Source organism: Gymnogyps californianus, chromosome 1 (assembly GCF_018139145.2).
Source record: "Gymnogyps californianus isolate 813 chromosome 1, ASM1813914v2, whole genome shotgun sequence".
NCBI classification, from domain to species: Eukaryota; Metazoa; Chordata; class Aves; order Accipitriformes; family Cathartidae; genus Gymnogyps; species Gymnogyps californianus.
This window is the reverse complement of record NC_059471.1, coordinates 192,940,545-192,965,703: the sequence shown is the minus strand read 5'-3', so window position 1 is coordinate 192,965,703 and position 25,159 is coordinate 192,940,545. Positions and strand designations below refer to the sequence as shown.

Here is a 25,159-nt window from a genome sequence, read left to right as displayed (position 1 = left end):
CCTGAAGGAAAGAAGCAAACCAGCCCCCAAGCCCGGCCATAACTGGGGTTTTGAGCGCGAGTGTCTGTCAGCAGGGAACACGTTTCTGGGGTTGCCTCCTTCGGGCTTTGCCCCAGAGGCCAAGAGCCAAACCCACCCAAGCGGGCGCAGCTCCCCTGGAGGAAATCCGCCGTCTCTCCCAGTGACATTCGCACATGCCCCGAGCTGCCAGTTCCACTCAGCCCCGCAGGTACGTTTCCACCGTCGGTAGGCCTTAGAAGGACCGCCGCTTCCCTGCTCCCGTCCATCAGTGGGTCAGGCCCCGCAGGGCCTTCCTCACCCCGCGGGGCCCTGACGGGGCGGGAAGCGCGGCGGCGGCGCTAGGACCCGGCGGGCGGCGGGCGCGGGCGGCGGCGCATGCGCGGCGGTGTCGGTGCAGCTGGCCGCCGCCGGGCTCGGCGGAGCGCTGCGGGCGGGGGCGGAGGGGCCGGGGGCAGACGCCGGGACCTTCCCCTCAGCGCCCCGCCGGAGGCAGCGCCCGCACCGCCGGGCATGGGCGCCGCGGCTCCGCGCCGCGCTGTCTCGCCCCGTCCCGATGAGTCCTCGCCGGAGCAAGTGAGTGAGGGGGGCGCCCGGGCGGTAAGTGGCCGCTGTCCCCGGGCCGCCCTCCCCGGGGCAGCGTGTCCCTCCCGGCCGGGGAGGGAGCCGGCGCCCCCGGGCCGTGCCTCCGCTGCGCTCAGCCCCGCTGTGCTCCGGGGGCAGCCCGCGGCTTCTCCCCTTTCCACGGCTTTATTATTTTTATTAAAAAAACCTCGTCCATCAGTATCTCCGGGAGCGGCGGGCGGGGCGGGAGGAGAAGGGAGGCTGCCGGGGGTGGGCGACCGGTGGGCGCTGCGGGGGTCCCCGCGGGGCTTGGCCGCTCCCGCCCGGGCGCGGCCGGCGGAGGGCCGCCCCGCGGCTCGGCTCGGCTCGGCTCGGCTCGGCTCGGCTCCGCCGCCTCCACCTGCGCGCTGGTTCCTCGGTAAGGAGGAGTCGCCCGGCCCCTCTCCGCCTCTTTCCCTGCAGGGCGCTGGCGGCCCGGCCTCGGGAGGGAGGATGTGGTGAGAGGATGGGGCTGTCTCCCGCGGGGGCTCGCCATGGCCAGGGAGGACTCGGTGAAGTGCCTGCGCTGCCTGCTCTACGCCCTCAACCTCCTCTTCTGGGTGAGTGGAGCGACGTGGGCCGGGCTGGGCTCCCGCCGCCGCCGCCCGAGCAGGTGGCGACCTGGCGGCGCGGGTGTCGGGGAGCAGGGCAGGCGCGGCCGCCTCTGACCGCGGGGCGCCCCGCGCTTGGCGAAGGGGTAGAAGATGCCCGCCTTGGTGTACGCCCCGTGCCAGGCGGTTCCTATGAGGGAATACTGATCACTGGAAAAAAACCAAAAGAAGCCTTTGGAAACTAGTTGGAAGTAAAATTAAATTTGGTGTTAACCTAGTGTTATAAATACACGTGTGATTTTGTGCACCTGTAATATGTAGAGAGGGAAATACTCAACGGGTGCTGTGGCTTCCTGACTGGACGAGTTTCAGAGCATCCCGTGACCCGAGCTGAACTCCAGGCTCTCGCAGGTATCTGAGCCGTCAGCTGTTCTGCGAAGGCCTTGCCCCGAGTCTTTTTTGTGCTTTCAGTGGCCAGATCCTAACTGGCAGGCAAGGCCTGGGGTGATTTCTTTCTTTTGTTTTCAGCATTTCAGTCAAAGCTGTATTTATAGCAGCAGGGTTTCTCGATCTCTAGCATAAGTGGGTGTGATCAGCACTTGCTCCTAAACTTTCACAGCTCTGGACAAACAGCACAATGGAGATGATTGCTCACAGTCCACACTCACTCGCACCAAATGAAATCTGCTTCACCTGTATAGTTGAGATTTATGCTGGATAAGTGTAAGAGAACGAAAGGGCAAAAGGCGTGACATCCCACAACTGTTCACAACAGCTGACTCCTGAGGTGCCGTAGACTTGAATGATGCAGGGATAATACATCGGCTGGGACCAAGCTTAGTTTATAATGGAATTGAGGTGAAGTCCCATGATTACTGAAAATTAAGTGGAGATCAGAATATGAATGAGAGAGAAAACTGTTAAACAGCATTTGGTACAGAATGGTACTTTTTATATAGTGCAAGTGATCTGAAAACCTGTTGAAAGTATGTAGCTTTGTATATTGTGTTTAATAGAGGTAAAAAATAAGTTATTTCTGTAGTGCATGTAGGAGTAAAGCCCTTTAATAGGAGATGAGGAATTCTTTCCTTTTTTTAAAAAAAAGGATATGTAACTGTTTCTCACATCATACATGGTTTTCATTGGATATTGTACAAAATCTAAAAACCTATATTTTCTTTTAAGATGAAGGTTGCCTGGGTTCAGCTGACCTGAGTTCAACTTCGGATTTTTACACGTATGCTGTTAGAGTTGAGTGAATGGACATCCACATGGTTGAAAACATCCTGTCCTGCCGTTTGCGTGTTCGCTGCTTTCCTCTGGTTTCCATGATTCCTGCCTTGAGCTGTCCTCATCAGTTCCCATTCACACCTTAACTCACCGCTGTCTTTGTCCCCTTAAACTTACTCTGCTCTTTTCCCTTGCCCTCCATGCTCATTGCCTGCTGCGTCCCATCAGATTTATTATTCAGCAACAGCTTTTTATAGTTGAAGTAGCCATTTAGGTGATACCCAGGTTACACATGAGGTTATACCCTCACGCTGTGTCAGTTGATCTGTTGTGTGGTGATGCTGGAGCTGAGTGCTTCATTTCTCAGTCCTGAGATGCTTTCTTTAGGAAAGGCTGCCCTTTCTTTGGAGGGGGCTAGTGCATTGTATTGCAGTTCCTCTCTAGGGAGATCAAGGTCTCACCTGGGAGATTTAAATATGTCTGCCCTCTTTGCTCAGATTTTAACTTCCTTTCCATGTTACATTGTTCCTTCCTTCTTTTCATTGTTTTGTTCATGTGTTTTTCTGTTGTGGACCTCAGGTGTGGAGCTACACAGCACCTTTGAGCTTGGCAGTGGAACAGCACTAGCTACACCTGTAATGCGGTGCTGCTGTTAACTTTGTCCATTCTTAATTCATGTCTAGATTTGGTTTAAAGCATTCATGGCTAGAAATAATTTCTCATTCTTTAGATTTTGTTGCCCTTTAAATAATGATGTGTCAGATCACCCTTAACTAGAAAGTGTGATGATTTTTTTTTTTTTTTTTTTTCCCCTAGTCATATAGGAAAAAGGATCTTTTGAATCTGTTGTGGTATGACAAGTCCTAGGGAAGAAAATGGTAACTTCTCATGCTTGTCTCCAAAATATAAAAAATGTTTGTAATTAATCTTCCTGGCTGAGGCCAGGACACTGGAAATTACACCCAAGCAGCTAAGTGAAATCTGTATACTGCTGAAGCATGTGAATATGTAATTAAATAATAAATGCCAGTATGGCAGATGACTTGCACCACAGATGTTGCAAAGAATTAAAGCTGTCTTCTATAACGTATATAAAATTAAAGGTGTTGGAACTCAAATGAAAAATTGGCTAGTCCGTTTGGAGTTCTCTGCATTTTACAAAACAGATGAATGCAGTGGTTTGGTTCAAACCAAATAAACAAAGAAGCAAAAAAACTTGAGTCTGCCAGGATTGTGTGGTAAGAAATAGGATGCGTGGTGGGTGGGTAGTTAAATGTATCGCAGTTACATCAGACTTCTTTGGAGGAATGTGTGTGTAAAAACCTCTTTCTGCTTCCTATCTGGACCTGTTCAGATGTGTATTTAACAGCTAAATACAAATCTGCTACTAGCTGCTTGTAGTGAAATCTGCCATATCTCCTCCTCTGTCAGAGCATGAATTTTCTCCTGTTGGGCTTAGTGGGAGTTTTGCCACTGCCTTTTCTGAGTGTCAGAGCGTGACCCACAGGGCAGACTTTTCTTGTGAAAAGTTCCCCTGGCAGCAGGTGCTTACCCACTGGTGTGGGCATGGGGGCTGTGATTTCCCCTTGCTGCAGCTCTTCTTTCCATTTGGAAAGCTTTAGCTTGCTTGTTGCTTTTGTTAGTACTTACTTGGATAAATACCAGCCCAGGTTATGGGCTGAATGTCAGGAAGTTTAGATTAGATCAGTGCCTTGAAAATGTGCAGCCATGTTCCTCCTGAGCACGGTGGGTTCTGTCCCAACGGGTAAAGACAAGAGTGATGCCATGATTCCAGGGTCTGTACAAACCTCCCGATTTGGGACGCATACGTGTGATTCTCTTCAAGCCCGATCTTGGAGGGTTTTATGCTTTCTCTTGCTTCCTTCCTTCCCAAGGGCCATTGTCTCCAAATGATTTCAAGCCTGTTGATAACGTGCCCAGTGGCTGTGTCAGTTATCAGTGTTTGGCTGAAAACAGTGAAGATGTGCAAACAGTGTGTGTTGACTTCTTAAAATCATGGTTTGATTGAGGGTCCTGGCTGGAATAGGATGACATTCTCTCCTTGTTTCACTGTGGTGGTGTCCAGCAGTAAATCTAACCACACATAGTGCAAAAAGGATTGCCTTCTCCTCCAAGCTGGGGGCTTGAAGCTTTTGAAGGTCTGAAAAAAACTGTGCAAGAGCCGGTAGTCACTGTCTGGTACAGTCTAATTGTCAGCCTCTTAGAAGGGAACATCTAAAGTAAGCTTCAAGTGTGCTCTGTGTGCAACTGTCCCAGCGTGTGTATGATGGGACACCAGCATTTGTCATTGCCAGCCTGGTGAGGGCAGACTAGTGCATGTGAAGCTCCTTAAGATGTTACGTGTAACAGAACTGGCTAATTTGACCATCAATATTGCTGAAAAACTTAAGATGCGGATGGTTGCCGCAACACACTGGTGTCTTCATAATTTGGTTGCTGTCGGAGCCTACAGAACCAGAGAAGCGAGAGAATTTTATCAGTCACTCTGCTGCCATCCTTGTAGCTTCTCCAGAGCGTTGCTTGTAAGTGTACAGCTGCGTGCTGTCTATTTGGAAAGAAAGAAACTTTTTACGGGGCTTAGCTGACAAGCTGTGATGTGGAATGGTAGACAGGGTGATGTACCTGTGTGTGCATGAGAGGGAGGCAGGCAATATTGTTTGTTATGCTTTTTGTCATTTTTGGCCTGAAGGCTGCTTAGCTGTAAATAATCCATAAGCAATCAACTGGAAGCCCAAGGCTCTATTTTAGTGGTTCATCCTGTTTTGATAATGGACCAATAAATGTACTGCCTTTAGTGCTCCAGAAAAACACCGGTTTTGTGGATGTGAATGGATCAGTACTTCTGGAGCTGCAACTTGCAGCAGATCTTGAAAGACGATGTGGTGAGTTGACCCTGGCTGGATGCCAGGTGCCCACCAAAACTGCTCTATCACTCCCCTCCTAAGCTGGACGGGGAGAGAAAATATAATGAAAGGCTCATGGGTCAAGATAAGGACAGGGAAATCACTCAGCGATTACTGGGGGGCAAACGGGCAAAACAGGCTCGACTTGGGAAAAAAATTAATTTAATTTATTACCAGTCAAATGAGAGTACGATAATGAGAAGTAAAATCAAATCTTAAAAACACCTTCCCCCCACCCCTCCCTTCTTCCCGGGCTTAATTTTACTCCTGAATTCTCTACCTCCTCCCCCTACAGAGGCTCAGGGGAACAGGGAATGGGGGTTGCGGTCAGTTCATCACACATTGTTTCTGCTGCTCCTTCCTCCTCAGGGGGAGGACTCCTCACACTCTTCCCCTGCTCCAGCATGGGGTCCCTCCCAAGGGAGACAGTCCTCCACAAACTTCTCCAACATGAGTCCTTTCCACAGGCTGCAGTCCTCCACGGACTGCTCCAGCATGGGTCCTTTCCACGGGCTGCAGTCCTTCAGGAACAGACTGCTCCAGCGTGGGTCCCCCATGGGGTCACAAGTCCTGCCAGCAAACCTGCTCCAGCGTGGGCTCCTCTCTCCACAGGGCCACAGGTCCTGCCAGGAGCCTGCTGCAGCGTGGGCTTCCTGCGGGGTCACAGCATCCTTTGGGCACCCACCTGCCCCGGTGTGGGGTCCTCCACGGCTGCAGGTGGATATCTGCTCCACCATGGACCTCCATGGGCTGCAGGGGGACAGCCTGCCTCACCATGGTCTTCACCATGGGCTGCAGGGGAATCTCTGTTCTGGTGCCTGGAGCACCTCCTCCCCCACCTTCTTCACTGACCTTGGTGTCTGCAGGGTTGTTCCTCTCACATGTTCTCACTGCTCTCTCTGGCTGCAGTTACGGTTGTGCAGCAGTTTTTTTCCCCCTTCGTAAATATGTTATCCCAGAGGCACTGCCACTGTTGCTGATGGGCTCGGCCTTGGCTAGCGGCAGGTCCGTCTTGGAGCCGGCTGGCATTGGCTCTATCGGACATAGGGGAAGCTTCTGGCATCTTCTCACAGAAGCCACCCCTGTAGCCCCCCCACTACCAAAACCTTGCCATGCAAACCCAATACAGGTGTTTTCTTCTGAGGTGGGAATAAATCTGTTGTCAGTGCTCCAATTGTTGTTGATTAAGTGACTAACTGTTGTAATAGGCCTGATGATACCCTTCTGGAAGCTGTTTCCAAGGTCGATTGAATCATGCATCTGACTGCAAGATGTGTCTTTCGAAGCAATGAGAGTTGCAGTTTGAGGACCTCCTCTGTCTTCTAATTTCATAAGGGTTTTTTTGACAGTGCCCTGGGCAAGGAATATCCTTCAGACTAAAGCCTGCAGTTAACATTTGGTTTCATTCTTCTACCATCCTCATGTATAAATGAGCATCGCTTCTTAAAGTAATTTATGAGACTGAGAGACCCAACTTGGTTTCTGTAGGTTTCTCATCTTACACTCTGTAACACTGCTGTTTGCAGCATATTACATTCTGGACAGCCTAATAAAAAGAAGGGACCTCCAAAAATGCATGATTTGGTGTTTTGTAGTCAATACTTAGTGCTTAACTAAGCAGATTCTTAGTGGTGCTTGAGAGAAGACATGCTCCTACTGCTTCCTAATTTTCTGTTCTTAGTGGCAATGCTGGTCTTGTCTCTAGATAGCATGTGTCAGGACTTGGAGAAATTTAGTTTTGATAGCTCTACAAACATGTTTTATGCAGTTTGTGAGACTACAGGGTCTTTCCTTCTGGTGGAGCTTTTCTGTATCAGCAAGCCTGACGCTGTTCCAGCTCAGTAGCAGTCATGGATGTAACATGAGCATTTTCATTCATTTTGAGCACTGTATAACTTGTCCTCACAGAAATCCTCCTCACCACATTTTGTGATGTTGCCATTGTTCTTCTGTACTTTGCTGCGGTCTCTTTCCCAATTAAACCACCTTTGCAAGCGTTTATGCTAGGGAGACCCTCAGTCACGGAACATGGCCAGCTTGTAATAATGGCACAGGCATAACACAGGAGGTTATCTAATGGCAGTGGCCCCTAGGGGTTGTGGTAGTAGATGGAAGTAAAAGCAGCACAATTTTTTGTCAATTTCTCAAAAAAAAAAAAAAAAGGCAAAGTGTAGGCTAACATGCAGGAAAAAGTCTGTATAGACTTTCTGTTTTGAGAAAACTGCCAGCTTTTTTTTTTTTCTTTTTCTGGTGAGCATGTGTGGCGGAAAGGAGGAGCAGCTGCTGTTGTGTTACTTGTAATTGAGGATGACTGTACTATAGTGGCTTGGGCAAATCAAGATTGTAAGTTGCAGATGACTGTGTCATAGGTGGTAAGGATCTCTTAACCGATGATTAATAGTGTCACTGGATGTTTGAGCCAAGCCAGTGATGTTGCCACATCCTTCACCTTGTGAGGTTTTTCTGCCTGGGGATATGCTGTTTCTGTTGAGCAGTGCCTAAGCTTTCCTTCACATACATAGCAGTACCATCTAATTTAGACTGTGTGGTTGCAGCCAATAAACCCTTCTGGCAGGTAGTAGAAATTGTTTTGCATCTATCTTGAATTTGTGCTTGTGAACAAAACAATCACATAAAATGAAAGAGGAGCAAGCTTCCAGTTAGTTTTCCTTTTGTTTTGAATATTTTGCACATTGAAGTCTTCTAGTTTTGACTGTGTGTACCACCTAAGAATTTAGAGCAAGGGAATATTAGTGTTGTGCAAGGAAGCACTAAGGGTGGTTGGAAGCAGTGGTATTGTGTTTCCTTCTTTTTCCAACCTCAAATGTATGTGTTGAATCTTGTAATTTTTTGCTTCATTTTTCAAATCTACTGTGACATGAAAAAGAAATCAGTCTATCCTCCCTTCCCTGGAACCAGATTCTGCATAGAGGTTGTGTTTCTGCTGCTTTCCAACTTCCACTCACATTGGTGGGATTTGTAGATACTTGGAATGAATAGAGTTAGGGTCAAGTTTTTAAGGAATTTAAGTGACTAATAATATCCACTGAAATGAATGCTGCCTGGCTGGGTACCTATAGCAGTGTAAACATGGGCTTCATTCTGGGCTAATATACTCTGATTTTAGAGACAGCAGTGTAGACGTGCATAATTGAAACCTGACTTTCTTAGCATTCTTGTATAAAGAAAATAGCTAAAAGCCATGCAAGAATAACTCCAGCTTCTGTGGGAATACAGTGTCTTTTAAAGGAATGTGTTCAGCAGAGCAAGCTATAGGAGGAGTTTTAAAGGACCAGAAATACTTTTAATTCTGGTCTTTGAGAAATCTTTTACTTTTTGGTGTCTTTAGGCTGCATTATTTATATAACATTATTACATTACCAGAACATGTCCTAACAAAGTAGAGTTCAGCCATAAGTCAACTTTTTGTGTACTTCTATATAACCCTTTATCCCATGTATACCTTCGTAGGTGACATGGCTCACCCCGCATGGCATGTCAACAGTGAATTGGTAGACGAGTCTCTGCAAAACAGTCCTGAAAAAGAGTGGCTCCCCACCCTAATGTTAGAAATGACATTAATATGCTTCTTAATTGGCATTCAGAAATCAATGAAACCACAGACATTTTTTGGGTAATCCTCACAATTAACTGTGTGGAGCTCACTGCATGTACCTTGAGGACAAAGGCACAAACCCGTGCTGACTAGATTTGAGCCAATAGCTCAAGGGGAACTGCTCATACCAGTAAGCCATGATCTCCAGCACAACTGGGAAGGTCCATCTGGCCTGTAGGTACTTGCATTTTTTTTCTTTAAATTTGCATCTCTTTCTGTAGAAGATAGGTGCCCAGTTATTCATGAATCGTCAGGCACCGCTTCTGTACCTTGAAGATTTTCCATCATCTCAAGAGTCTGTGGTAGACACTAGGCAAGGGTCATTACCAATTTTCTAATCTCTTGTAGCTGTTTCCCAAAGTATAGGGGACAGTTTAATTGTGTGCAGTTTTATAGGAGTGTATGATTTAATTAAAAATGCAGACTTATTTTAGTTATCTTCATGTGGTCATGGGTATTCACGTGTAAAACAGGAAAGTTAAGTGGTGTACCCACAACCAGCTGATATGTAGGTCCTATGGATCATAGGAAATACATACTCTTTTCTCATATCAGTCTTCCAGTTATATACCCTGGGTTTAAAAATAATTTGCCTGCCATCTGTGAGGTTGACTACTGTCCGTGAACAAAAACAAGCTCTTACACAATTGTCCTGGTTTTGGCTGGGACAGAGTTAACTCTCTTCTTAGTAGCTGGTACAGTGCTGTGTTTTGGATTTAGTGTGAGAATGATGTTGATAACATGCTGATGTTTTAGTTATTGCGAAGTACTGCTTATCTTAAGCCAAGGACTTTCCAGGTTCCCGTGCTCTGCCAGCAAGCAGGTGAGCAAGAAGCTGGGAGGGAGCATAGCCAGGGCAGCTGACCTGAACTAGCCAAAGGGGTATTCCATACCATGGAACATCATGCCCAGTATATAAACAGGGGGGAGTTGGCCGGGAGGCGCGGATCGTGGCTCGGGAACTAACTGGGCATCGGTCAGCGGGTGGTGAGCAATTGCATTGTGCATCACTGTTTCCCCCCCCCCCCCTTTTTTTTGTTATATTCCTTTTCATTACTATTATTATATTTCATTATTACTATTGTTAGTATTATATTTTACTTTAGTTATTAAACTGTTCTTATCTCAGCCCATGAGTTTTTCCTTTTTTTTTTTTTTTTTTCCTTTCCTCCTCCTCACCCCACTGGGGGGCAGGGGGGGAAGCGGCTGCGTGGTGCTTGGTTGCTGACTGGGATTAAACCATGACAACAATATACTCTTAATTTTGTTTCTGTATATGTGAAGACATATCATCTTGATGGCGGTGTGTGGCTTGCGATACGGATCTGGACACTTGAGCTCTAAGCATTGCTGCAAATTACCCACGATCAGCAGCGCATGCCTCTGCTTCCCCAAAGGCAGAAGGTCTCTTCACAGTGAGATGCTTACTTTTGAGGGAAGAGTGGCACAATCATGTCCTACCAAGAAGTGCAGTGCCTAGGTAGTCACAGAGAGGATAAATGCAGAAATATATGCACTTTCTTATCCCTCTTTGCTTTTAATGTACACTTGTGCTACACAGCCCAGAAGCTGATATGTGGGTCTGACATTTGCTAGAACCAGCTGATAGATGAACTGTACCTCAACCTGTTTGCATATTTGGGCTCTTATTTGTTCTTTATGCTGTGCTGCTGTAGGAGTCTTGCACAGCCAACTGCTGGAAAACTTGCTTGCTTCCCCTGGGAGGGTGACCCGTTAGCAGCCTGTCAGTGCTCCTGCAGTTGCCTTCTTGCAAAGTGTTCAAGTTCTAGCCTGTGCCAAACATGGAGCAGGTTGTTAACTCACTGTTGCAGCTGTGCTAGCAAACCCAGATTCAAAGTGCAAATAAGTACATGCTTCAGCTGTTTGCAAGTGGGAGGAGACCAAAGCATAACCCTGTGTAGGAAGCTTAGCTAAAACTAAATGTTGGCATGTCTGTAGAATAAAAGGTGAGTTAGTGGGGAATAGGGGAATTTCCTTTTTTGTAGGCCACGCTTCTTTCTCTAAACATTTAAATTCTTTTGCCAGGTAATACAGAAAAACAAGACCTCTTGTCCTACTCTCCCCTGCCCTTACGCCCCTCCCTCCCCCCAAAAATGTAGTCATCTGTTTGTCCAGGGATCTGAGTCATCTGTGTTTGTTCAATGATCTGAATATTGAACCTAATCATGAAAATCCTGTGAAAGCATTGCAGCATGCTCTGTTCGTGACCTTGTAGTGATTTATTCCCCCCCCTGCTTTGGTAAGTCACAGCTCAGGTTACCCAAATCAATTTTAACTGGAAAATTTTCTCAAGGTTTATTTCTTTACTAAAATTAAAGGACATATTCTGATGAATGTTGTCATATCTTGGAAGTAATTTCCTTGGAGCTGGAAACCTGTTTCTGTGAAGCAAGTTGCTTGGTAGTGCTGCTAGTCAGCATTTTGTACGGGTACCAGAGCGTGGCCTGAAGTTGTTTACCCCATCTCTTAGAATAAAAAGAATGGTGTGTGATTTTTAATATGGAAGGTACTTTTAATCTTTCCTCTGATTTAATAATGAAAAAAACCCCTTCTCTCAAATTTGAGCACAGCAACTTTCATTGTCAAAAATCAAGGTGTTAGAATGTTTGAATGAAAAAAATGACAAAACAACAGGTGTGCAAATAGCGACAGCAATTGGTCTTGCTCCCTCAAAGACAGAAATCCATGTTCATTTACTAATTGAAAATGCAGATTTATTTTCCAGTTTAGGTATGGCCTTAAAGACAATGTGAGTAGGACTGTCACAATAAGGGCTTAAAATATATACTTAATGAATAAAAGATGATTTGATATTTTCATTTTGATGCATAATTTATGTAAAAGAGTTCCAAAGACAATTTAAACTGTGCTTGGAAATGACCACTCCTAATAGTTTGCGTCCACTGTTGGATATTGTGATTCAGTTGTCTGAGAAAGCTCTAGTAGCTTTAAAAACTTTATGTAATAAATTAGTTTGGAAGTTTAATATATTATTGTGTGATCTGCATATTGCTCCTATATAAAAATATAATTTATTAACTTTGTTTAATCAGTGTGAAAATATATTTAAAACAGTATGACAACAGGCAGTTTTGTAAACTCTTCAGTGTCATGTTGATGGCTATATAATGTACTGTGACAGTTCAGAATGAAACCCATAGTGACTTGTGCAGCCAGCTGCAACAAATAAACATGTTTTACTGCCTACTATCATATTATGTTTACAGCACAGCAGACTGGCTGTCATCAGAGAAGCTTGGATGAAAACTTTTTGGTGAAATGATGTAACTGCTAATGTGGTGAGAATTGTTTTGGTAGTTTTATTTCTCATAAACTTGTGTCCTTTCATCTGATTGCTTGATACAGATTTCTAACTGTATTTTACATCTAAATTAGTTACAAAACAATGGCTGAAGTAGGGGCTGACAGTTTTTTAAGGCCGCCTTTTTTTCCATCCTCCAAATGAACCAACAAAAACTGTAATCAGGACCTTGCCCCTGCCCGTGACTCCTTGAAAATCGCGTGGCAGTGAATTGCGGTGATATGACTGCTGTTCTTTGCTGGTAGGTTTGGATGCACACCAAGGTTTTTGGGGAGGTTGTTATTGTTCCTGCCTACTGAGCACATGGGCTGCGTAGCACTGCTGGTGCTAGTGTAATTCCTGTGCTGCTGGCTGCAGATCTGCTTCTGCCATAGGTGGTGTGAAGTGGTGGGTGCCCGGAGCCTCCTTGATGTCAACTGGCACTTGAGGATGCTTAGTGCTTTTACAGGGTAGCATATATGCAAGTTGAGTCATAAGCAGGAGGCTGTGGAGGTCAGGCGCGCATTGTGTTCTCGTGATTCCCTTGTGGTTATGGTGCAGGTGAGCAAGTCGATTGATGGGTGTGAGTTAGTGCTTGATAATGTTTTGTCACTAAACTGAACATCATTCATTATTGCGCAGGGCAGTCTGGTGTTGCAAACGCATCTTTCATCCTGCAGAGTGTTCCTGCCCAGAGGCTCACTTTTGCTGATCAGAAGGGATATGACTTTTCCCAGCACTTCCCTTTGCTAGCGAAGAGCTACCAAGCACTTGCCAGGTTATGTGCCATAAAATATACCTTTTGTAATCAACCTATTGCTGAATTGCTTTCTCGAGTTATCACAGTTTGCTCTTCCACAGGCCTCTTTGTTCAAGAGGAGCTTCTTGAGTATTTGCCTATTCTCTTTCTGAGCCATGTCTTTATGCCGCTCCAGTTGGACAGTGTTACTGACTTTCATGGACATGCATTCAGCGTGTCACAGCACTCTGGCTTTCAGGTCATTCGGAGTAATAATTCACTTTGGACTTTCTTCAAAATAAGGTGCCAAAGGTGCCTTCCAAGGAATCTGTCTGGTTGGCAGGAGGGTGTTGCACAGGTAATCTGTGTGCAACATCTGTATAGTAGTGAGGTAAGGCATTGTGAGTGTATGTTTTTAGAGTAATGCTGAGCTAGCTCTTGTGTTGATACCATATGTGCATTTTAAGTGTAGCAGAAGTCAGTAACACCTGAAGGAGTTAATGGTGCTGAAATTATTCAGGGCATAGGTAGGTGAGAGGGTGATCTGTAGCCTGGCTCTCACAGGGGTTACAGAGGGAATTTTCTTGCATGTAATTTATGTCCAGCAAGAAACAGTAGTAATTGGCTGTTAGCTATTTACACTGAAGGAGAACAGCCAGGGGGACCTAAATGGCTAAAAGCTTTTTGAATGAAGTGAGAGACCTTTCATAGAGAGCTTGTTCTTATGAACTGAAATAGTGTTCCTGTAGTTACATTACTGGTGAAGGTTATGTTTCCTAGGTGAAGGGAAGCAGTCCTTTTCTTCCAGTTGCTGTTCATAAGTGAAAATGGAGTCATGTTTCATGATAGGGTCATTAAGCATTTCTGTAGAAGTCATGTGGCTGTGTGTTGGCCACAGCTTGGAGATGTATCTGCCTAGACTTTCCCCTCACTGATTTTATGTGGGCAAAAATACATATCTAGATAGAGAAAACTCAACTTAGGCAGACAGAGCAGAAATAAAAGTTCTCCTCCTTCCTGATTTGCCTCTGTAGGCAAGTCCTTTCTTCTAGCAAACTTAATGATTCTCTCAGTGGCAGGACTTTGCTCACTTATTTTGGCCTCTAGGAAGTCCTTTCTGTCCCCTCTGCCTTTTAGCTGGTTGCTCCATGATTCCACTGTTGTCTCTGAATAACCTGCAGGCTCCAGTACCCTTGTGGTGACTCTTTTGCCTGCCAAATCTTACCTGTGCTGAAGAAGCAATCCCTTGCCTTCTTCCAAGGAATCCACCTCCTCTTGTTACTGTACGGGAATGTGTTGCCACATACTGAAGGCTGAAAGAAAACAAGTGCAGCCTGCGAGTTCTTAATGGAGAATGGGGATCAGGCAGTCCACCAGTCTGGTATAGGAGGAAGAACATTATTTAGCAAGTGAACATTTTTCTGGTACGGTTTTTGTAGCAGGACCATCTGGCTCTTACTAAAAGTTGCTGAGGAGTGTGGTTTTGATGGACTTCTCACTCCTGAGCAGCACTGATGTAAAGCAAAGTAACCAAATTTTTCTTAAGTATTTTACTATAAACAGAATGGAAGTGTGAGCTAACACTTTCTCTGTGTGTATCAGCAGGCCTTGCAGGGACGTGTGGAGGGTTAAAAATATTTTCTGTTGCTTTTTGACCATAAGAAGATAGGCTGTTTGCTTGTAGTCTTCTTTACCTCCCTTTGTGTTAGAAACATGTTTTTTATTGCTTGTGTGGTGTATTTGCCTGATGCTTTCTTCCAAGGAGGTAACCGTTTTTGAGGAGTTTATCTAGGAGGAGATTCTAGTCATCTTCTCTTCCTTGCTTCTGCAGCTTCCTGCAAATAACACAACAGAAAATGCTCTTTACTGCTACTGTTCCACCAGCCAAAATAGATCCCACAGAACGTAAAGGACATGCATGTACGTAGTAGACTTGTAGCATGCACTAGCTTTCAGGGCTATGCTTGCAGCATGCCAAGCACCCAGGGCTCTCGCTGACACCACCCAGAACCAAGGCAAGCGCCTGTACTTTGTGCATCAGTTTTGAAAAGCAGGAGGAAGCCGTGGGGTAGCCACTGGGACTTCTCGTGAAATTTTAAAGGCAGAAGTAGCCTGCTGTGGGCATGCTGCAGGCAAAGAAGCCGGTAAGGACACAGAGCAACTTTTCTTACATGTTAGGTTTGAACCAGTTAACTTGTTCTTCATAACAACTTCAGGGAAATGTGAGGGCATGTGGGAAGCTAGCTGTTGAAGGTTAACAGGGGAGATTAGCGCTTCTCATTGATTTAAGAAGATGTTAGTATAATGCTGAGGTTTCCTGGCATACAACTATACAATGCATGAAAACAGTAGTATTCAGGAGAGCCAGCATGCTTAGGTCTTTCTTCCTCAGCTAGACAGTGGTGCTTCTGAAGTCCTGTGTCTGCCAGGTTCAGCCCCTGAGCTGCGGTTCAGGCTTAGGAGCCCATGCAAGACTGATGTTCCTAAATTCTCCTTTGGGTGTAATAAACCAGCTGAATTCCCTGAAATGGTTTGAGAAGTAAGAAGTGGCATTAGTAACCTTAACTTTGCTCCATTTTGTAGAAAAGCTGAGTGGTTCCCTCCTCTCCTTGAAGGAGTTTATAGCTGCATCTCTCGCCTTCTGTTTGGGGAGCAGTGCTCCGTCTGTCCTGTGCATGCAGGAGGAGACGTGGTGCTCTTGGGGCCAGAGAGCTCGCAGAAAGGGGGGGATGACTGCCGCTGTTACGTGAGCCCTTCTCCAGGAGGAAGGGCATACTGACTAGCCTAGCCCAGTGCAAAATAGATGAACAAGTGCTGTGAAGAGTGCATTGTCCTCTAGGGGTACCTCTGCTACAGCAGCAGAAGAGCTGGTGCTGTCACAATGGGTCAAGTATGTTCTGACCACATGGTTCAGGTTTGGCTTCTCAAGAAAATCAGAGGCCAGAGCTTCTACTGGTAGATCCCAGGTGTCCAGGAGTGCACGATGGCATCAGGTGACAGAAATCTGGGTCTGCTGAGATGGTGGCAATTCTAGGTGGGTTCAGTCTCAGAGATTTACTTGCCGTAGGAGCAGTCCTGGTGATAGTGTAGTGGCTTTATGCCTCTTAAGTGCCTGGCAGGTTAGGTACCCAAACACTTTGATGATCTGGAGTTTATAATTGAAGTGCAGTGAGTTTTAGTGTCATTTTACAGTTCAGGAAACTGAGGCATAGTGTTTATGGTGTGACTTTATCTGAATGAGCAAGAGAGTCAGATTCTCCTAAATTTAACCCCAAGATAAATCTCCTCTCCTGTGTGTCAGTGTATCAGTACCGTTGTATCCTGTATGGGGCTTCAGATTATTCTTCACTGGCTGTGTACCTGACCATGGCTTCATGGTTTCATACAGACTGGTAGCTATCACCTGTGAGCCCTGAAAGAGTTGCTGATTTTAACAGCATAAACGCTCCCTGTTGTTTCTGTGGTACGTTGTGCAGTGGTGGGACTTGAGCCAGCAGTGGCATCACTGGGTGGAAGAGAAGGTATTCAAGGTATTAATTATGCATATTGGAAGAGAAGATTATTGTCACTGTCTCCCTAAATACTTGAGCACAAACCAACTCTAAGCATATAGAAGTACAGTTTTGGGAACAGTATGCTGTTCATATAAATGAATGCATGAAAGATATTACTGATGATTGATCTACTTAAATTATGAATGATCTTGCAATTTTTTAAAACGCATGATAAATGACTTATTCTTTTCTTTTTAGTTGATGTCCATCAGTGTATTAGGTGTTTCTGCTTGGATGAGAGACTACCTGAATAATGTTCTCACTTTAACCGCAGAAACAAGGTAAAGCTTTCCTTAAACCTATTAATCTGTGTGGTTGATTGATTACGGTATATGTCGTTCATTCTGTATGGCAAGTTTCCTGATTAAGATTTCTAGAATTAAGAAGCCTTCAGTTGGGCTAAGTATTGTTTTGTTGAAAGGTGTGTTTTTGCCACCGTTTCTGGCATCAGTTGAAATTAGAGAAGGGGGAAAGATATGAATTCAGTCTTGTTTTATTCCTGTGCCTTTCTCTTCTGAGAGGGATCAATTTTTGGCCCTTTGCCAACATGTAACCATATTATATTACTGTTTAGTTTTGAATACTTTATTCAGTCCAGAGATTTAGGAATGCTGTTAGTTTTATTACAGCAGTTCTTATGAGCCCTAGTGATGGAACAGGGCCTCATTGTGCCACGTACTGTGCAAGTGCAGGACAGGAAGATTGCCTTCGCTCCAAAGAGATTTTGGATGATGCATTACTTTCTGGTACTTGAATGCAGCATTTGACTTTAAAACCACATAGAAGAGATTTCTGTGAAATGTGTAAGGTGCTGGAAAGAATGCATCTGCTTATCCACCGTTTTTGTTTTAATGGCTATATTATGTTTTTCTTCTGTATCATTTTTGTGTGATTATGCTTTTTTTGATTATGCTTCTGATTGGTTTTAGGGTGGAGGAGGCTGTCATTTTTACTTACTTTCCTGTGGTCCACCCGGTCATGATTGCAGTCTGCTGTTTCCTCATCATAGTTGGAATGCTGGGCTACTGTGGAACAGTGAAAAGAAATCTGTTGCTCCTTGTCTGGGTACGTTTCGTAACTTCTAAAACCATCTAACTTCTGCTTCGCTTCAACAGTGTAAGAAAAGTTTTAATCCACAGGCACTAGATAAATACTGATTATTTTTTATTACCGTGTTGAGTTATGATATTGGTGAGGAATTGTAATTGCAAAGCACGCAGTAGGAAAGAATTTATTGCCTAGGCTGCATTATGCTGTGACTGAAAGACAAGCAGTGTCTCATTTGCAAAAATCCACTTCATTTAGTAGAGGAGTTGCTGAAGGGAAAAATAACTCAAACTCTTAAGTACTAATAATTGTAGGAACATGAGTCTGAGTGCTCTGAAATAAACCCTTATGCTACCCTTTTGATTCTTGGCTGTGCAATAGCTAAATAACCTAGACTTTGCTTTATCTCCACAGTTGATGGTGTGTGTAAAGTTACAGCATTTGTAGCTGATGAAAGTTAATTCTGAGTGTATTCAGAAGCTTTGCCTTCCCTTACGTGGATGTGGAATTTTGCAGTTGCATTTGATGGTGAGCAAGTTTAAAAATAAATTCCAAGTACCCAGCTTTTTCCTTTGGAGGCTACATAACTGAGCCAACAGCAGCTGAAAAGCAATAGTCTCTCCTGCACAAGGCTCTATGTACAATTTAACTGTGATGAGGCTTTGACTGTCAAGGGAGCCAAATGCCTTTTTCTTCACCTGGAAGTCAGGGAGTTTGAGGAAAATTAAAAAAACCAAACAACACCCCCCACCCCCCCAACCCAAAAAACTAACAAACAACAAAAAACCCTAAGCCAAAAAGCCCATCAAACTTGCACAAATTTTAAAGGTTTAGGGTTTAAAAATATTTAGACCACTGGCAACACTGAGATCAAGGAGTGCCGTGTACCTGTATGCTTCTTGGAAGTCTAGCTGGTAGCCCTTTGCAGAGTTGGGCTTTGTCTTTTAACATGAGGATAAGCAGGATTCCAAGCAGTCTGTAAGCCCGAGAGACTGGGAGCAGTGGATGTGAAAGAGATGTATCAGAGTTGACTGCTGTAATTGTAGTAGGAGAAAGTGGACAGGTAAAATCCTTCAGCTCTTGAGAATGTCTGGGAGTCTTACACAAGTAGAGTTGGGCTCCTGCTGCTTTTTCACTGCAGTGTGTGTTGGGTTCGCCCAAAGTGCATACGGTTGCATTTTTCTTGTGGATCTGTGCAGGCTTAAGTACATGATACCTGGACCTCACAAATTTTGCACAAAATGACCAAAAAAAAGTGAGAAGTTGGCTGAGATTTATGCAACCTTTGCTTTTATCTGATAGGAAATATTCTAACTGCAGCTAAAACAGTCGGGAAACTGCACTGGGGTTTTGTATTAAAATGCCTTTTTTATTTGAGAGAGTTGGAATAAGCTTTATTTGAGATTTCCAGCTGAGGGTCTGCAGCAGAAGTGTTCCTCAATTGCAAGAGGGCAAATACTGTTTCTCCTTTTGGATATTTGTTAAGCCCGTATACAATATGAAGATTGTTTTTTCAAAGCTATAGAGTTAGGAAAAACTCTCATTTGAATCTGAATACTTTGTAGTAATATAATAGTCATGCATTTTTTATTCCTAGATCTTAACCTGGCAATGTTAAAGTCAATGGGAACAAGTTCTAAGACAGATATTACTTAGTTATGAGCACTTGCATAAAAATAATGGGTTAATGTAATTTCATACCATATAATTATTTATCTAGTAATCTTTCTTACATACCTTAAAAGGGCTTTGTACATATTTTTGTTTTATATAAACAGTGAAAGTATTAAAAGATGGTAAACTTATTAATCCTTAGTTTTTATGGTAAGGTTATAAAATTATTTTTATAAAGTGTTTTTTATTTTATAGTGGTGATAGTTTTTTAATGTGCATTAAAATTAATTAAAAGGCAAAAGCAACTATGTGATGTAGACCAATGCTACATAGTATCTGGGAAAAAAAGTTACTGTTTTTGGTATAAGCCTTGAAAACAAATCCTAACTAATTAAAAAGAAAATGAAATTAAAACTGGTGTTGGCCTTCAGTTTATTTAAACTGCCAGTGAAAAGAAGAAATCATTTATAGCTTTTAATGCCATCTGGAAATAAATTATTTAAAGTATGTTTAGGCAGTCAAATTATACTAAATCAAAAGAAGACACTTTTATCATTTTATGTTGCAATACTTCATTTTCAGGAGCCTGAGAATTTGCTCTTGCTAAGCAAACTGATAAGCAAAACTAAATGATATCTTCCTAAGTGTGTCATTGTCTTTGATTAATTGTTAAATGAATGCAGTTGTGTTATACCACAGAAGTATGCAGACGTAAGTCAGTGCTTCATTCATCAGGCTAATCAGAAAAGTGATGGATCAACAAAATGAGCTTTTGTACAACCAGATGAACTAAAAGAAAAGAACCTTCATGTAAAACATTAACAACCTCTTCAATGGTGCTTTTAATCTTCTTTTTGAAGTACATGAACAGCCATAATGATGGCATGCAGAGATATTTGGACATAAATCTTGTCATTCCTGGCAGCATGCTAATTGCTAGTGCTAATGTTGTTAATTGAATTGGATTTTTGGAAAATCTAATAACGCATAAGGACCATAAAATACATATATTATGGTGTTAGATATTTTTGATACATCTGTATACATAATTATTTTGATTTATTTTTGAAATTTTACCTTGCAATTAAATGCTTGAAACCTTCCCAGCTTCACATGGGGCATAAATATAAATTGAACTAATGTTTACTCAGCTTAATAGTAAGAAAATATAACACCTCAGTCTTCTGAGGTGCATGCTGTGGATTATTTGTAGGACCAGCATTTTAAAGCTACGATCATTTAATTTTAATTGCTTCAGGAATAAGTAGTCCTGAAGGCTAGTTGGTATAAAGAGCCCATGTGTACCTTAAGTGTCTATAATATAATTTTGTTGTGTGTCGTGAATGACCAATGTCCTCATGTAGAAGTGACTGTGATGCCAGACTAAACTGGAAGATATGGACTCTTCCAAGCCACTGACTTGAATGTATAAAAAGTCTAAGGATGAGAAACTAGAGTCCAGGTTTTATGATGCTTGTTACAGTTTTTCAAACAAGATTCTTTAAATTATTTTTTTCAAATCCAGAACCATCCTTTGCCTCTTGTCTTCTGAGGCTCTGTACATTTTGGCTTGTTTTTAAAGTCTGTTGTGCACATAGCCTAACTAAAAAAAACAAAACAAAACCCCACACATGCATATATTCTTAAAGAAAAGTAACCTTAAGGGTGTGTGAATTTTTTTGAAGTTCTTGTTTTATTAAAACAACAAGAGTAAACTCTGTTGCTTGACAAGAAGAGCTTCATGAAAATCCCACTGGAAAATATTTTCCTGGCTGGAGTTTTCATTGCAAATTCTGGCATTTATAACTATGAATTTTCTGTAATTAGAGCATTCAAACAGCACAGGATTCAAATTTGTCTGCATATGTTTTCACAAAGGGAAGAACAGTTGGAAATATTTGATGGTCAATAGGGCAGATCCTTTTACTGATTTTTATCATAAAGTTGGCAGAGAAGTAAATATTCCTCAAAGCTAAACATTGTTAGACCCTGTTGGAGTGTGGTCATACAGCTTGTTAATTCAGTTATGGCAGAACCTGGTTATAAATTGGAACTTGGCAGCCAAAATTGTCTGTTAATTGAGTTGAAACACAACGAGACAAACCATCGTTAAACTAAACTGATCTTTTCTTTAAAAGCAGGCAAATATTTCATAAAGAGAAAAAATGAAATGACACTATGTTTTGGTTGAAAAGCTAAACTGGAGACATGTGACAAACCTAACGTGAATGTGTCTGTTTCATGTCAGTAGTTCTCAGCCAGCTAAATGCAGTGTTCGTGAAAGTGGTTTCTGTGAAGTCCATCTGAAGAATGACAGGGAACCACTGACTGTATCACCACTTGGGGCAGATTCTTCTATACCCGTACACCCATTTCAGTCCATGTGGATGCAGAGGTGATAGGGGTGATTAAATTTGGACGTCTGCTGTGTTGCAAGATATCGATAACTGCTAATGTCTTCCTAGAAGGCACTCTTATTCTGTGTGAAATGTTACCTGCTCTACAGTACCACAGCACCAACTATTCTGCAGTACTTGTGGCTACAGTTGGCATGAATTAGTATGAGAGTTTAGTGATAATTATTTTATTGTCTTTTCTTTTTGTGGCAGCATGTATTTCTGCAATAATACATAATACAGGTTATTTGTTCTGTAATAATAAACGGTATTTGTTCTGACCCATATGGACTCTTACCACAGTAACAGCTGCTCCAATACCTTGTACTGACATTTGGCACTGGAATTGTTATTTACCAACCAGAAGTATTTCTTCATTATTTAACTACCAAGCATTGAAAGGGAAGAAATAACTGACAAACATACTTGGTGTAAACCCGTGCAGTTTAGAATTAGACAGGACAGAGACTGAGTTCGTTTTCATATTTTGTGCCTTTTATCAGGAGCTCATTTACGAATGTGGTGTGATCAGGAGGAAAACAGAGATTCACAAGACAGGTTGGCCTGTCTTGTTGAAAGACTGGTTTAAGTGGGTTTATAATACTGTAGTACAGATTGATGAGAAGCCAGCACTGTGCTAAAACTCAAATTCAGATAGTCAGTGGGTAGGTAAGGGGCTGGACATTCAGCTTGCATTTTGAAGTGCTGCTTGTTTGACGTTCCACTTGTAAGAGAAAATACACTTAAAGTTCATCAATTTTTATTATACCCCAGTAGTTTCAGATATGAGCAACTTTCTCAAGAAAATAAATACAGAGCTATTTTTTTTTTTTCTTTCCGTATTTCTAACTTTCAATTCAAAGGTGAACTGCTTGCGGAGATGCCTGTGCTAATCATTTTTAGACATCTCTTTGCCTTGAAATGGGATAGAGGGTAAGCTTCTTTCCTGTTCAGATCAGTATTTTTAAGGTTCAAACAAATTGTTAGATTTTGAGATCAGTGTTGGTGATGCCACAGTGTCACCACAGAGGAAAGCTGGGCTTTGCAGGAGCTGGTGCACTCTGCAGGGCTCCCAGTGCGGTGGAGTGGACTACATTGGTCCTGGGGTCTAGTGCCAACCTCTCTGCCTGTCTAAGCATGAGGTGCATTTTGTTGACCTTGTGTTCTCCAACATAAATGTACAGTGCTGTGTTTGTACTTAAAAGGCTTTTTCAAAGGCAAGTGCTTTGAAACAGTGCCTAATTTTCTTAACTAGGAGAGGGAGCTTACAGACGAGAGACACAAGTTGCCTAGCGTTATGGATTATTGGGAGGCATTTAGAGATGAAGGGTGCTGCCTGCTGAACAAACCGCAAGCAAGAGCAGCTGCGTATTTGAGCAGCATGGAGGGAAGAGTGTTGGGGTGGTGGAGCATGACAGGAATTGAGCTGGTGGGAGTGTCCAGATCTTCTTGCAAATGCTTGTCTTAAATCCAAATGTTTGCTGTGCTCACAGTGATGATCTGCTTCCTTCAGTCCGGCACTTGGCAGCTGCCTTGAACACACAGCCACGTTGTACCAGAGCAGAGGCAGAACGGTACGATTTGGCGCAGTTATCCAGCGGCTCAAAGTAACAAGAACTGTCCAGCCCCTTGAGGGCTATTCAGGGAAATGCCTTTGACTTACAACAGCAAGGTTGGACAGTGTGGTTATGATGCCATCAATTAAAATGGTTTTTTTTGTGTACTTCTGCAATAGTGAAGAGCCACTTGCTCATCCTTTTGGAAAAAGGTACAGTGCTAAGTTAAAAGGTAAATACCTGTTGACAGTAGTCATTTTATGGTTCCAGTATGTTTTCAGCGTGAAACATGCTGCCTGGACTACTGTGACACGCTTTTCACTGTGTGCTATACTTTTAGGCTCACCTGATGGGGGTGACTGCTTTGCCCGTTCTTGGGGACGTATGTCCTCAGTATTGGTTTTACTAAGTGTCACCATGTCTGGCCTCATGATCCAAAACTTTTGGAGCAAGCCTTGTTCCTTTTATCTTCCTTGTTCCTGTTTTCCCCCATTCCCACTTGTTATGCTGTTAATATTGCTTCCTCCCTCCAAGTTCTGGAAAGTCACTGATACCCAGGGCAGTAGAAGAGACTGAAATGGCACCAGAGCTGAAAAGGGCTCTGTAGTGATGCTCCCTGGTGAACAGAGGAGGGAAGATAGTAACAGAAAGGTTGGTGAAGTGGAATGATGGAAGTGGGTACCACGAAGCTATTGAAAAAACAGGGACTGATATGACAGTAGGTTCAAGGGACTGGGGTTGTTGAGGCTAGAGAGCTGGGAGTGATACCAGGATGGGAATGAGGGATGCTGCATCTTGACTGAGAAAAGAAGATGGGAAGCTGCTGAGATGATACGTGGTCTTGGCTGCCGTACTGCTTTTTTTCTCCTCTGTCCTTCCCAGCTCCTCTTTTCTCAGTTCTTGTGTGCCCAACTTTTTTTCCTCTGCTGAAAGGAATAGGGAATGGGAGAGTCCCTGAGAGCAAGGAAGGAGTAAATGAGTAAACAGATCCACAAAGCCCAGCCAAACCTCCGTGTCTTGTCTGAAAAGGAGCCCAGCCTTTCTGGTGGGGCATGCCTTGACACTGTGGTTCAACTGCATTCTTGTTGCCACAGACTGAGTATGGAGTGAATGTCCTGTCAGGTAAACTAATCTCCTTTTCTTGCCTAATCTTGTCCTTTTGACTAATTAACCACAGAGACACTGCTGTGTGCACAGGGGCTGCAGTATGGGTTTTATATCTAAGAGCACTTCTTCGCTCAAAATGGTGAACATTTGAAGTGTTTTGGGGCATGCTGAGGCAGAGTTATTGTGTGTATCAGCACTGAATTGGTCTATTTTACAAGGAAAAAGGGTTTTCTTGACTAAAGAAGCATTTTTATGGTGTTTAATTTCCTTGGTAGAAAATAAAGAGGGGGTAGAGAGATGAAGGGAACTGTGTTTCGAAAATCTGTGTGGAACAGGAAACTTTAGTTTTTAATATAAATCCTATGAAATAAGGGGAGAAGAAAGGGGAAGGGAAAATTGTAAGCCGCAAGGAAATTACGGTCTACTGTCTATCTTTACCTATGTCCTGTTCAGTACTTTACCATGACCTTGCAACGACCCTTATTCCTTGGAGTTCATTGACTTGAGGTAATTGAGCCTTGAGCAAATAAATCCTAGTAATTGTCTGAGGTGTGTATTTGCTTATTTCCAAAGTAATACCTGTTTCCTTATATAAGCAAAGATTAACCATTAAAGTGAAATTTAAAACAGGTCATTAATATCTCACAGAAGAATCGAGGCTGTGAACAAAGTTCTAACTATTCATAAATAATTTTGTTCAGTTTTTAAAAAAAGCAAAGGAGTCAATCAAAAGAACTTGGACACATACCTTAGAAAATTAAAATGTTCGTTGCCATCAAAAAAATTTTTTTTTTGATTCAGAAAATTAGTTATAAAGGTTTTGGAAAAAGTGGTAAATTTTTATATAAAACTTGGGCTTTGCAAAGGTCACAGGCTTTAAGA

General features: G+C 43.2%; 1 protein-coding gene across 1 annotated transcript in view; it reads left to right on the top strand.

The window, feature by feature from the left end:
- Window positions 1-529: 529 nt before the first annotated feature.
- The window catches only part of TSPAN12 (tetraspanin 12), a 47,456-nt gene continuing 22,826 nt past the window's right edge, over window positions 530-25,159 (top strand). The window contains exons 1-4 of the mRNA XM_050901315.1: window positions 530-594; window positions 1,045-1,181; window positions 16,756-16,838; window positions 17,487-17,622. Of these exons, the coding sequence (XP_050757272.1) occupies window positions 1,116-1,181; window positions 16,756-16,838; window positions 17,487-17,622 (285 nt within the window). The 5' untranslated portion in view covers window positions 530-594; window positions 1,045-1,115. The remainder of the gene's footprint in view (window positions 595-1,044; window positions 1,182-16,755; window positions 16,839-17,486; window positions 17,623-25,159) is intronic.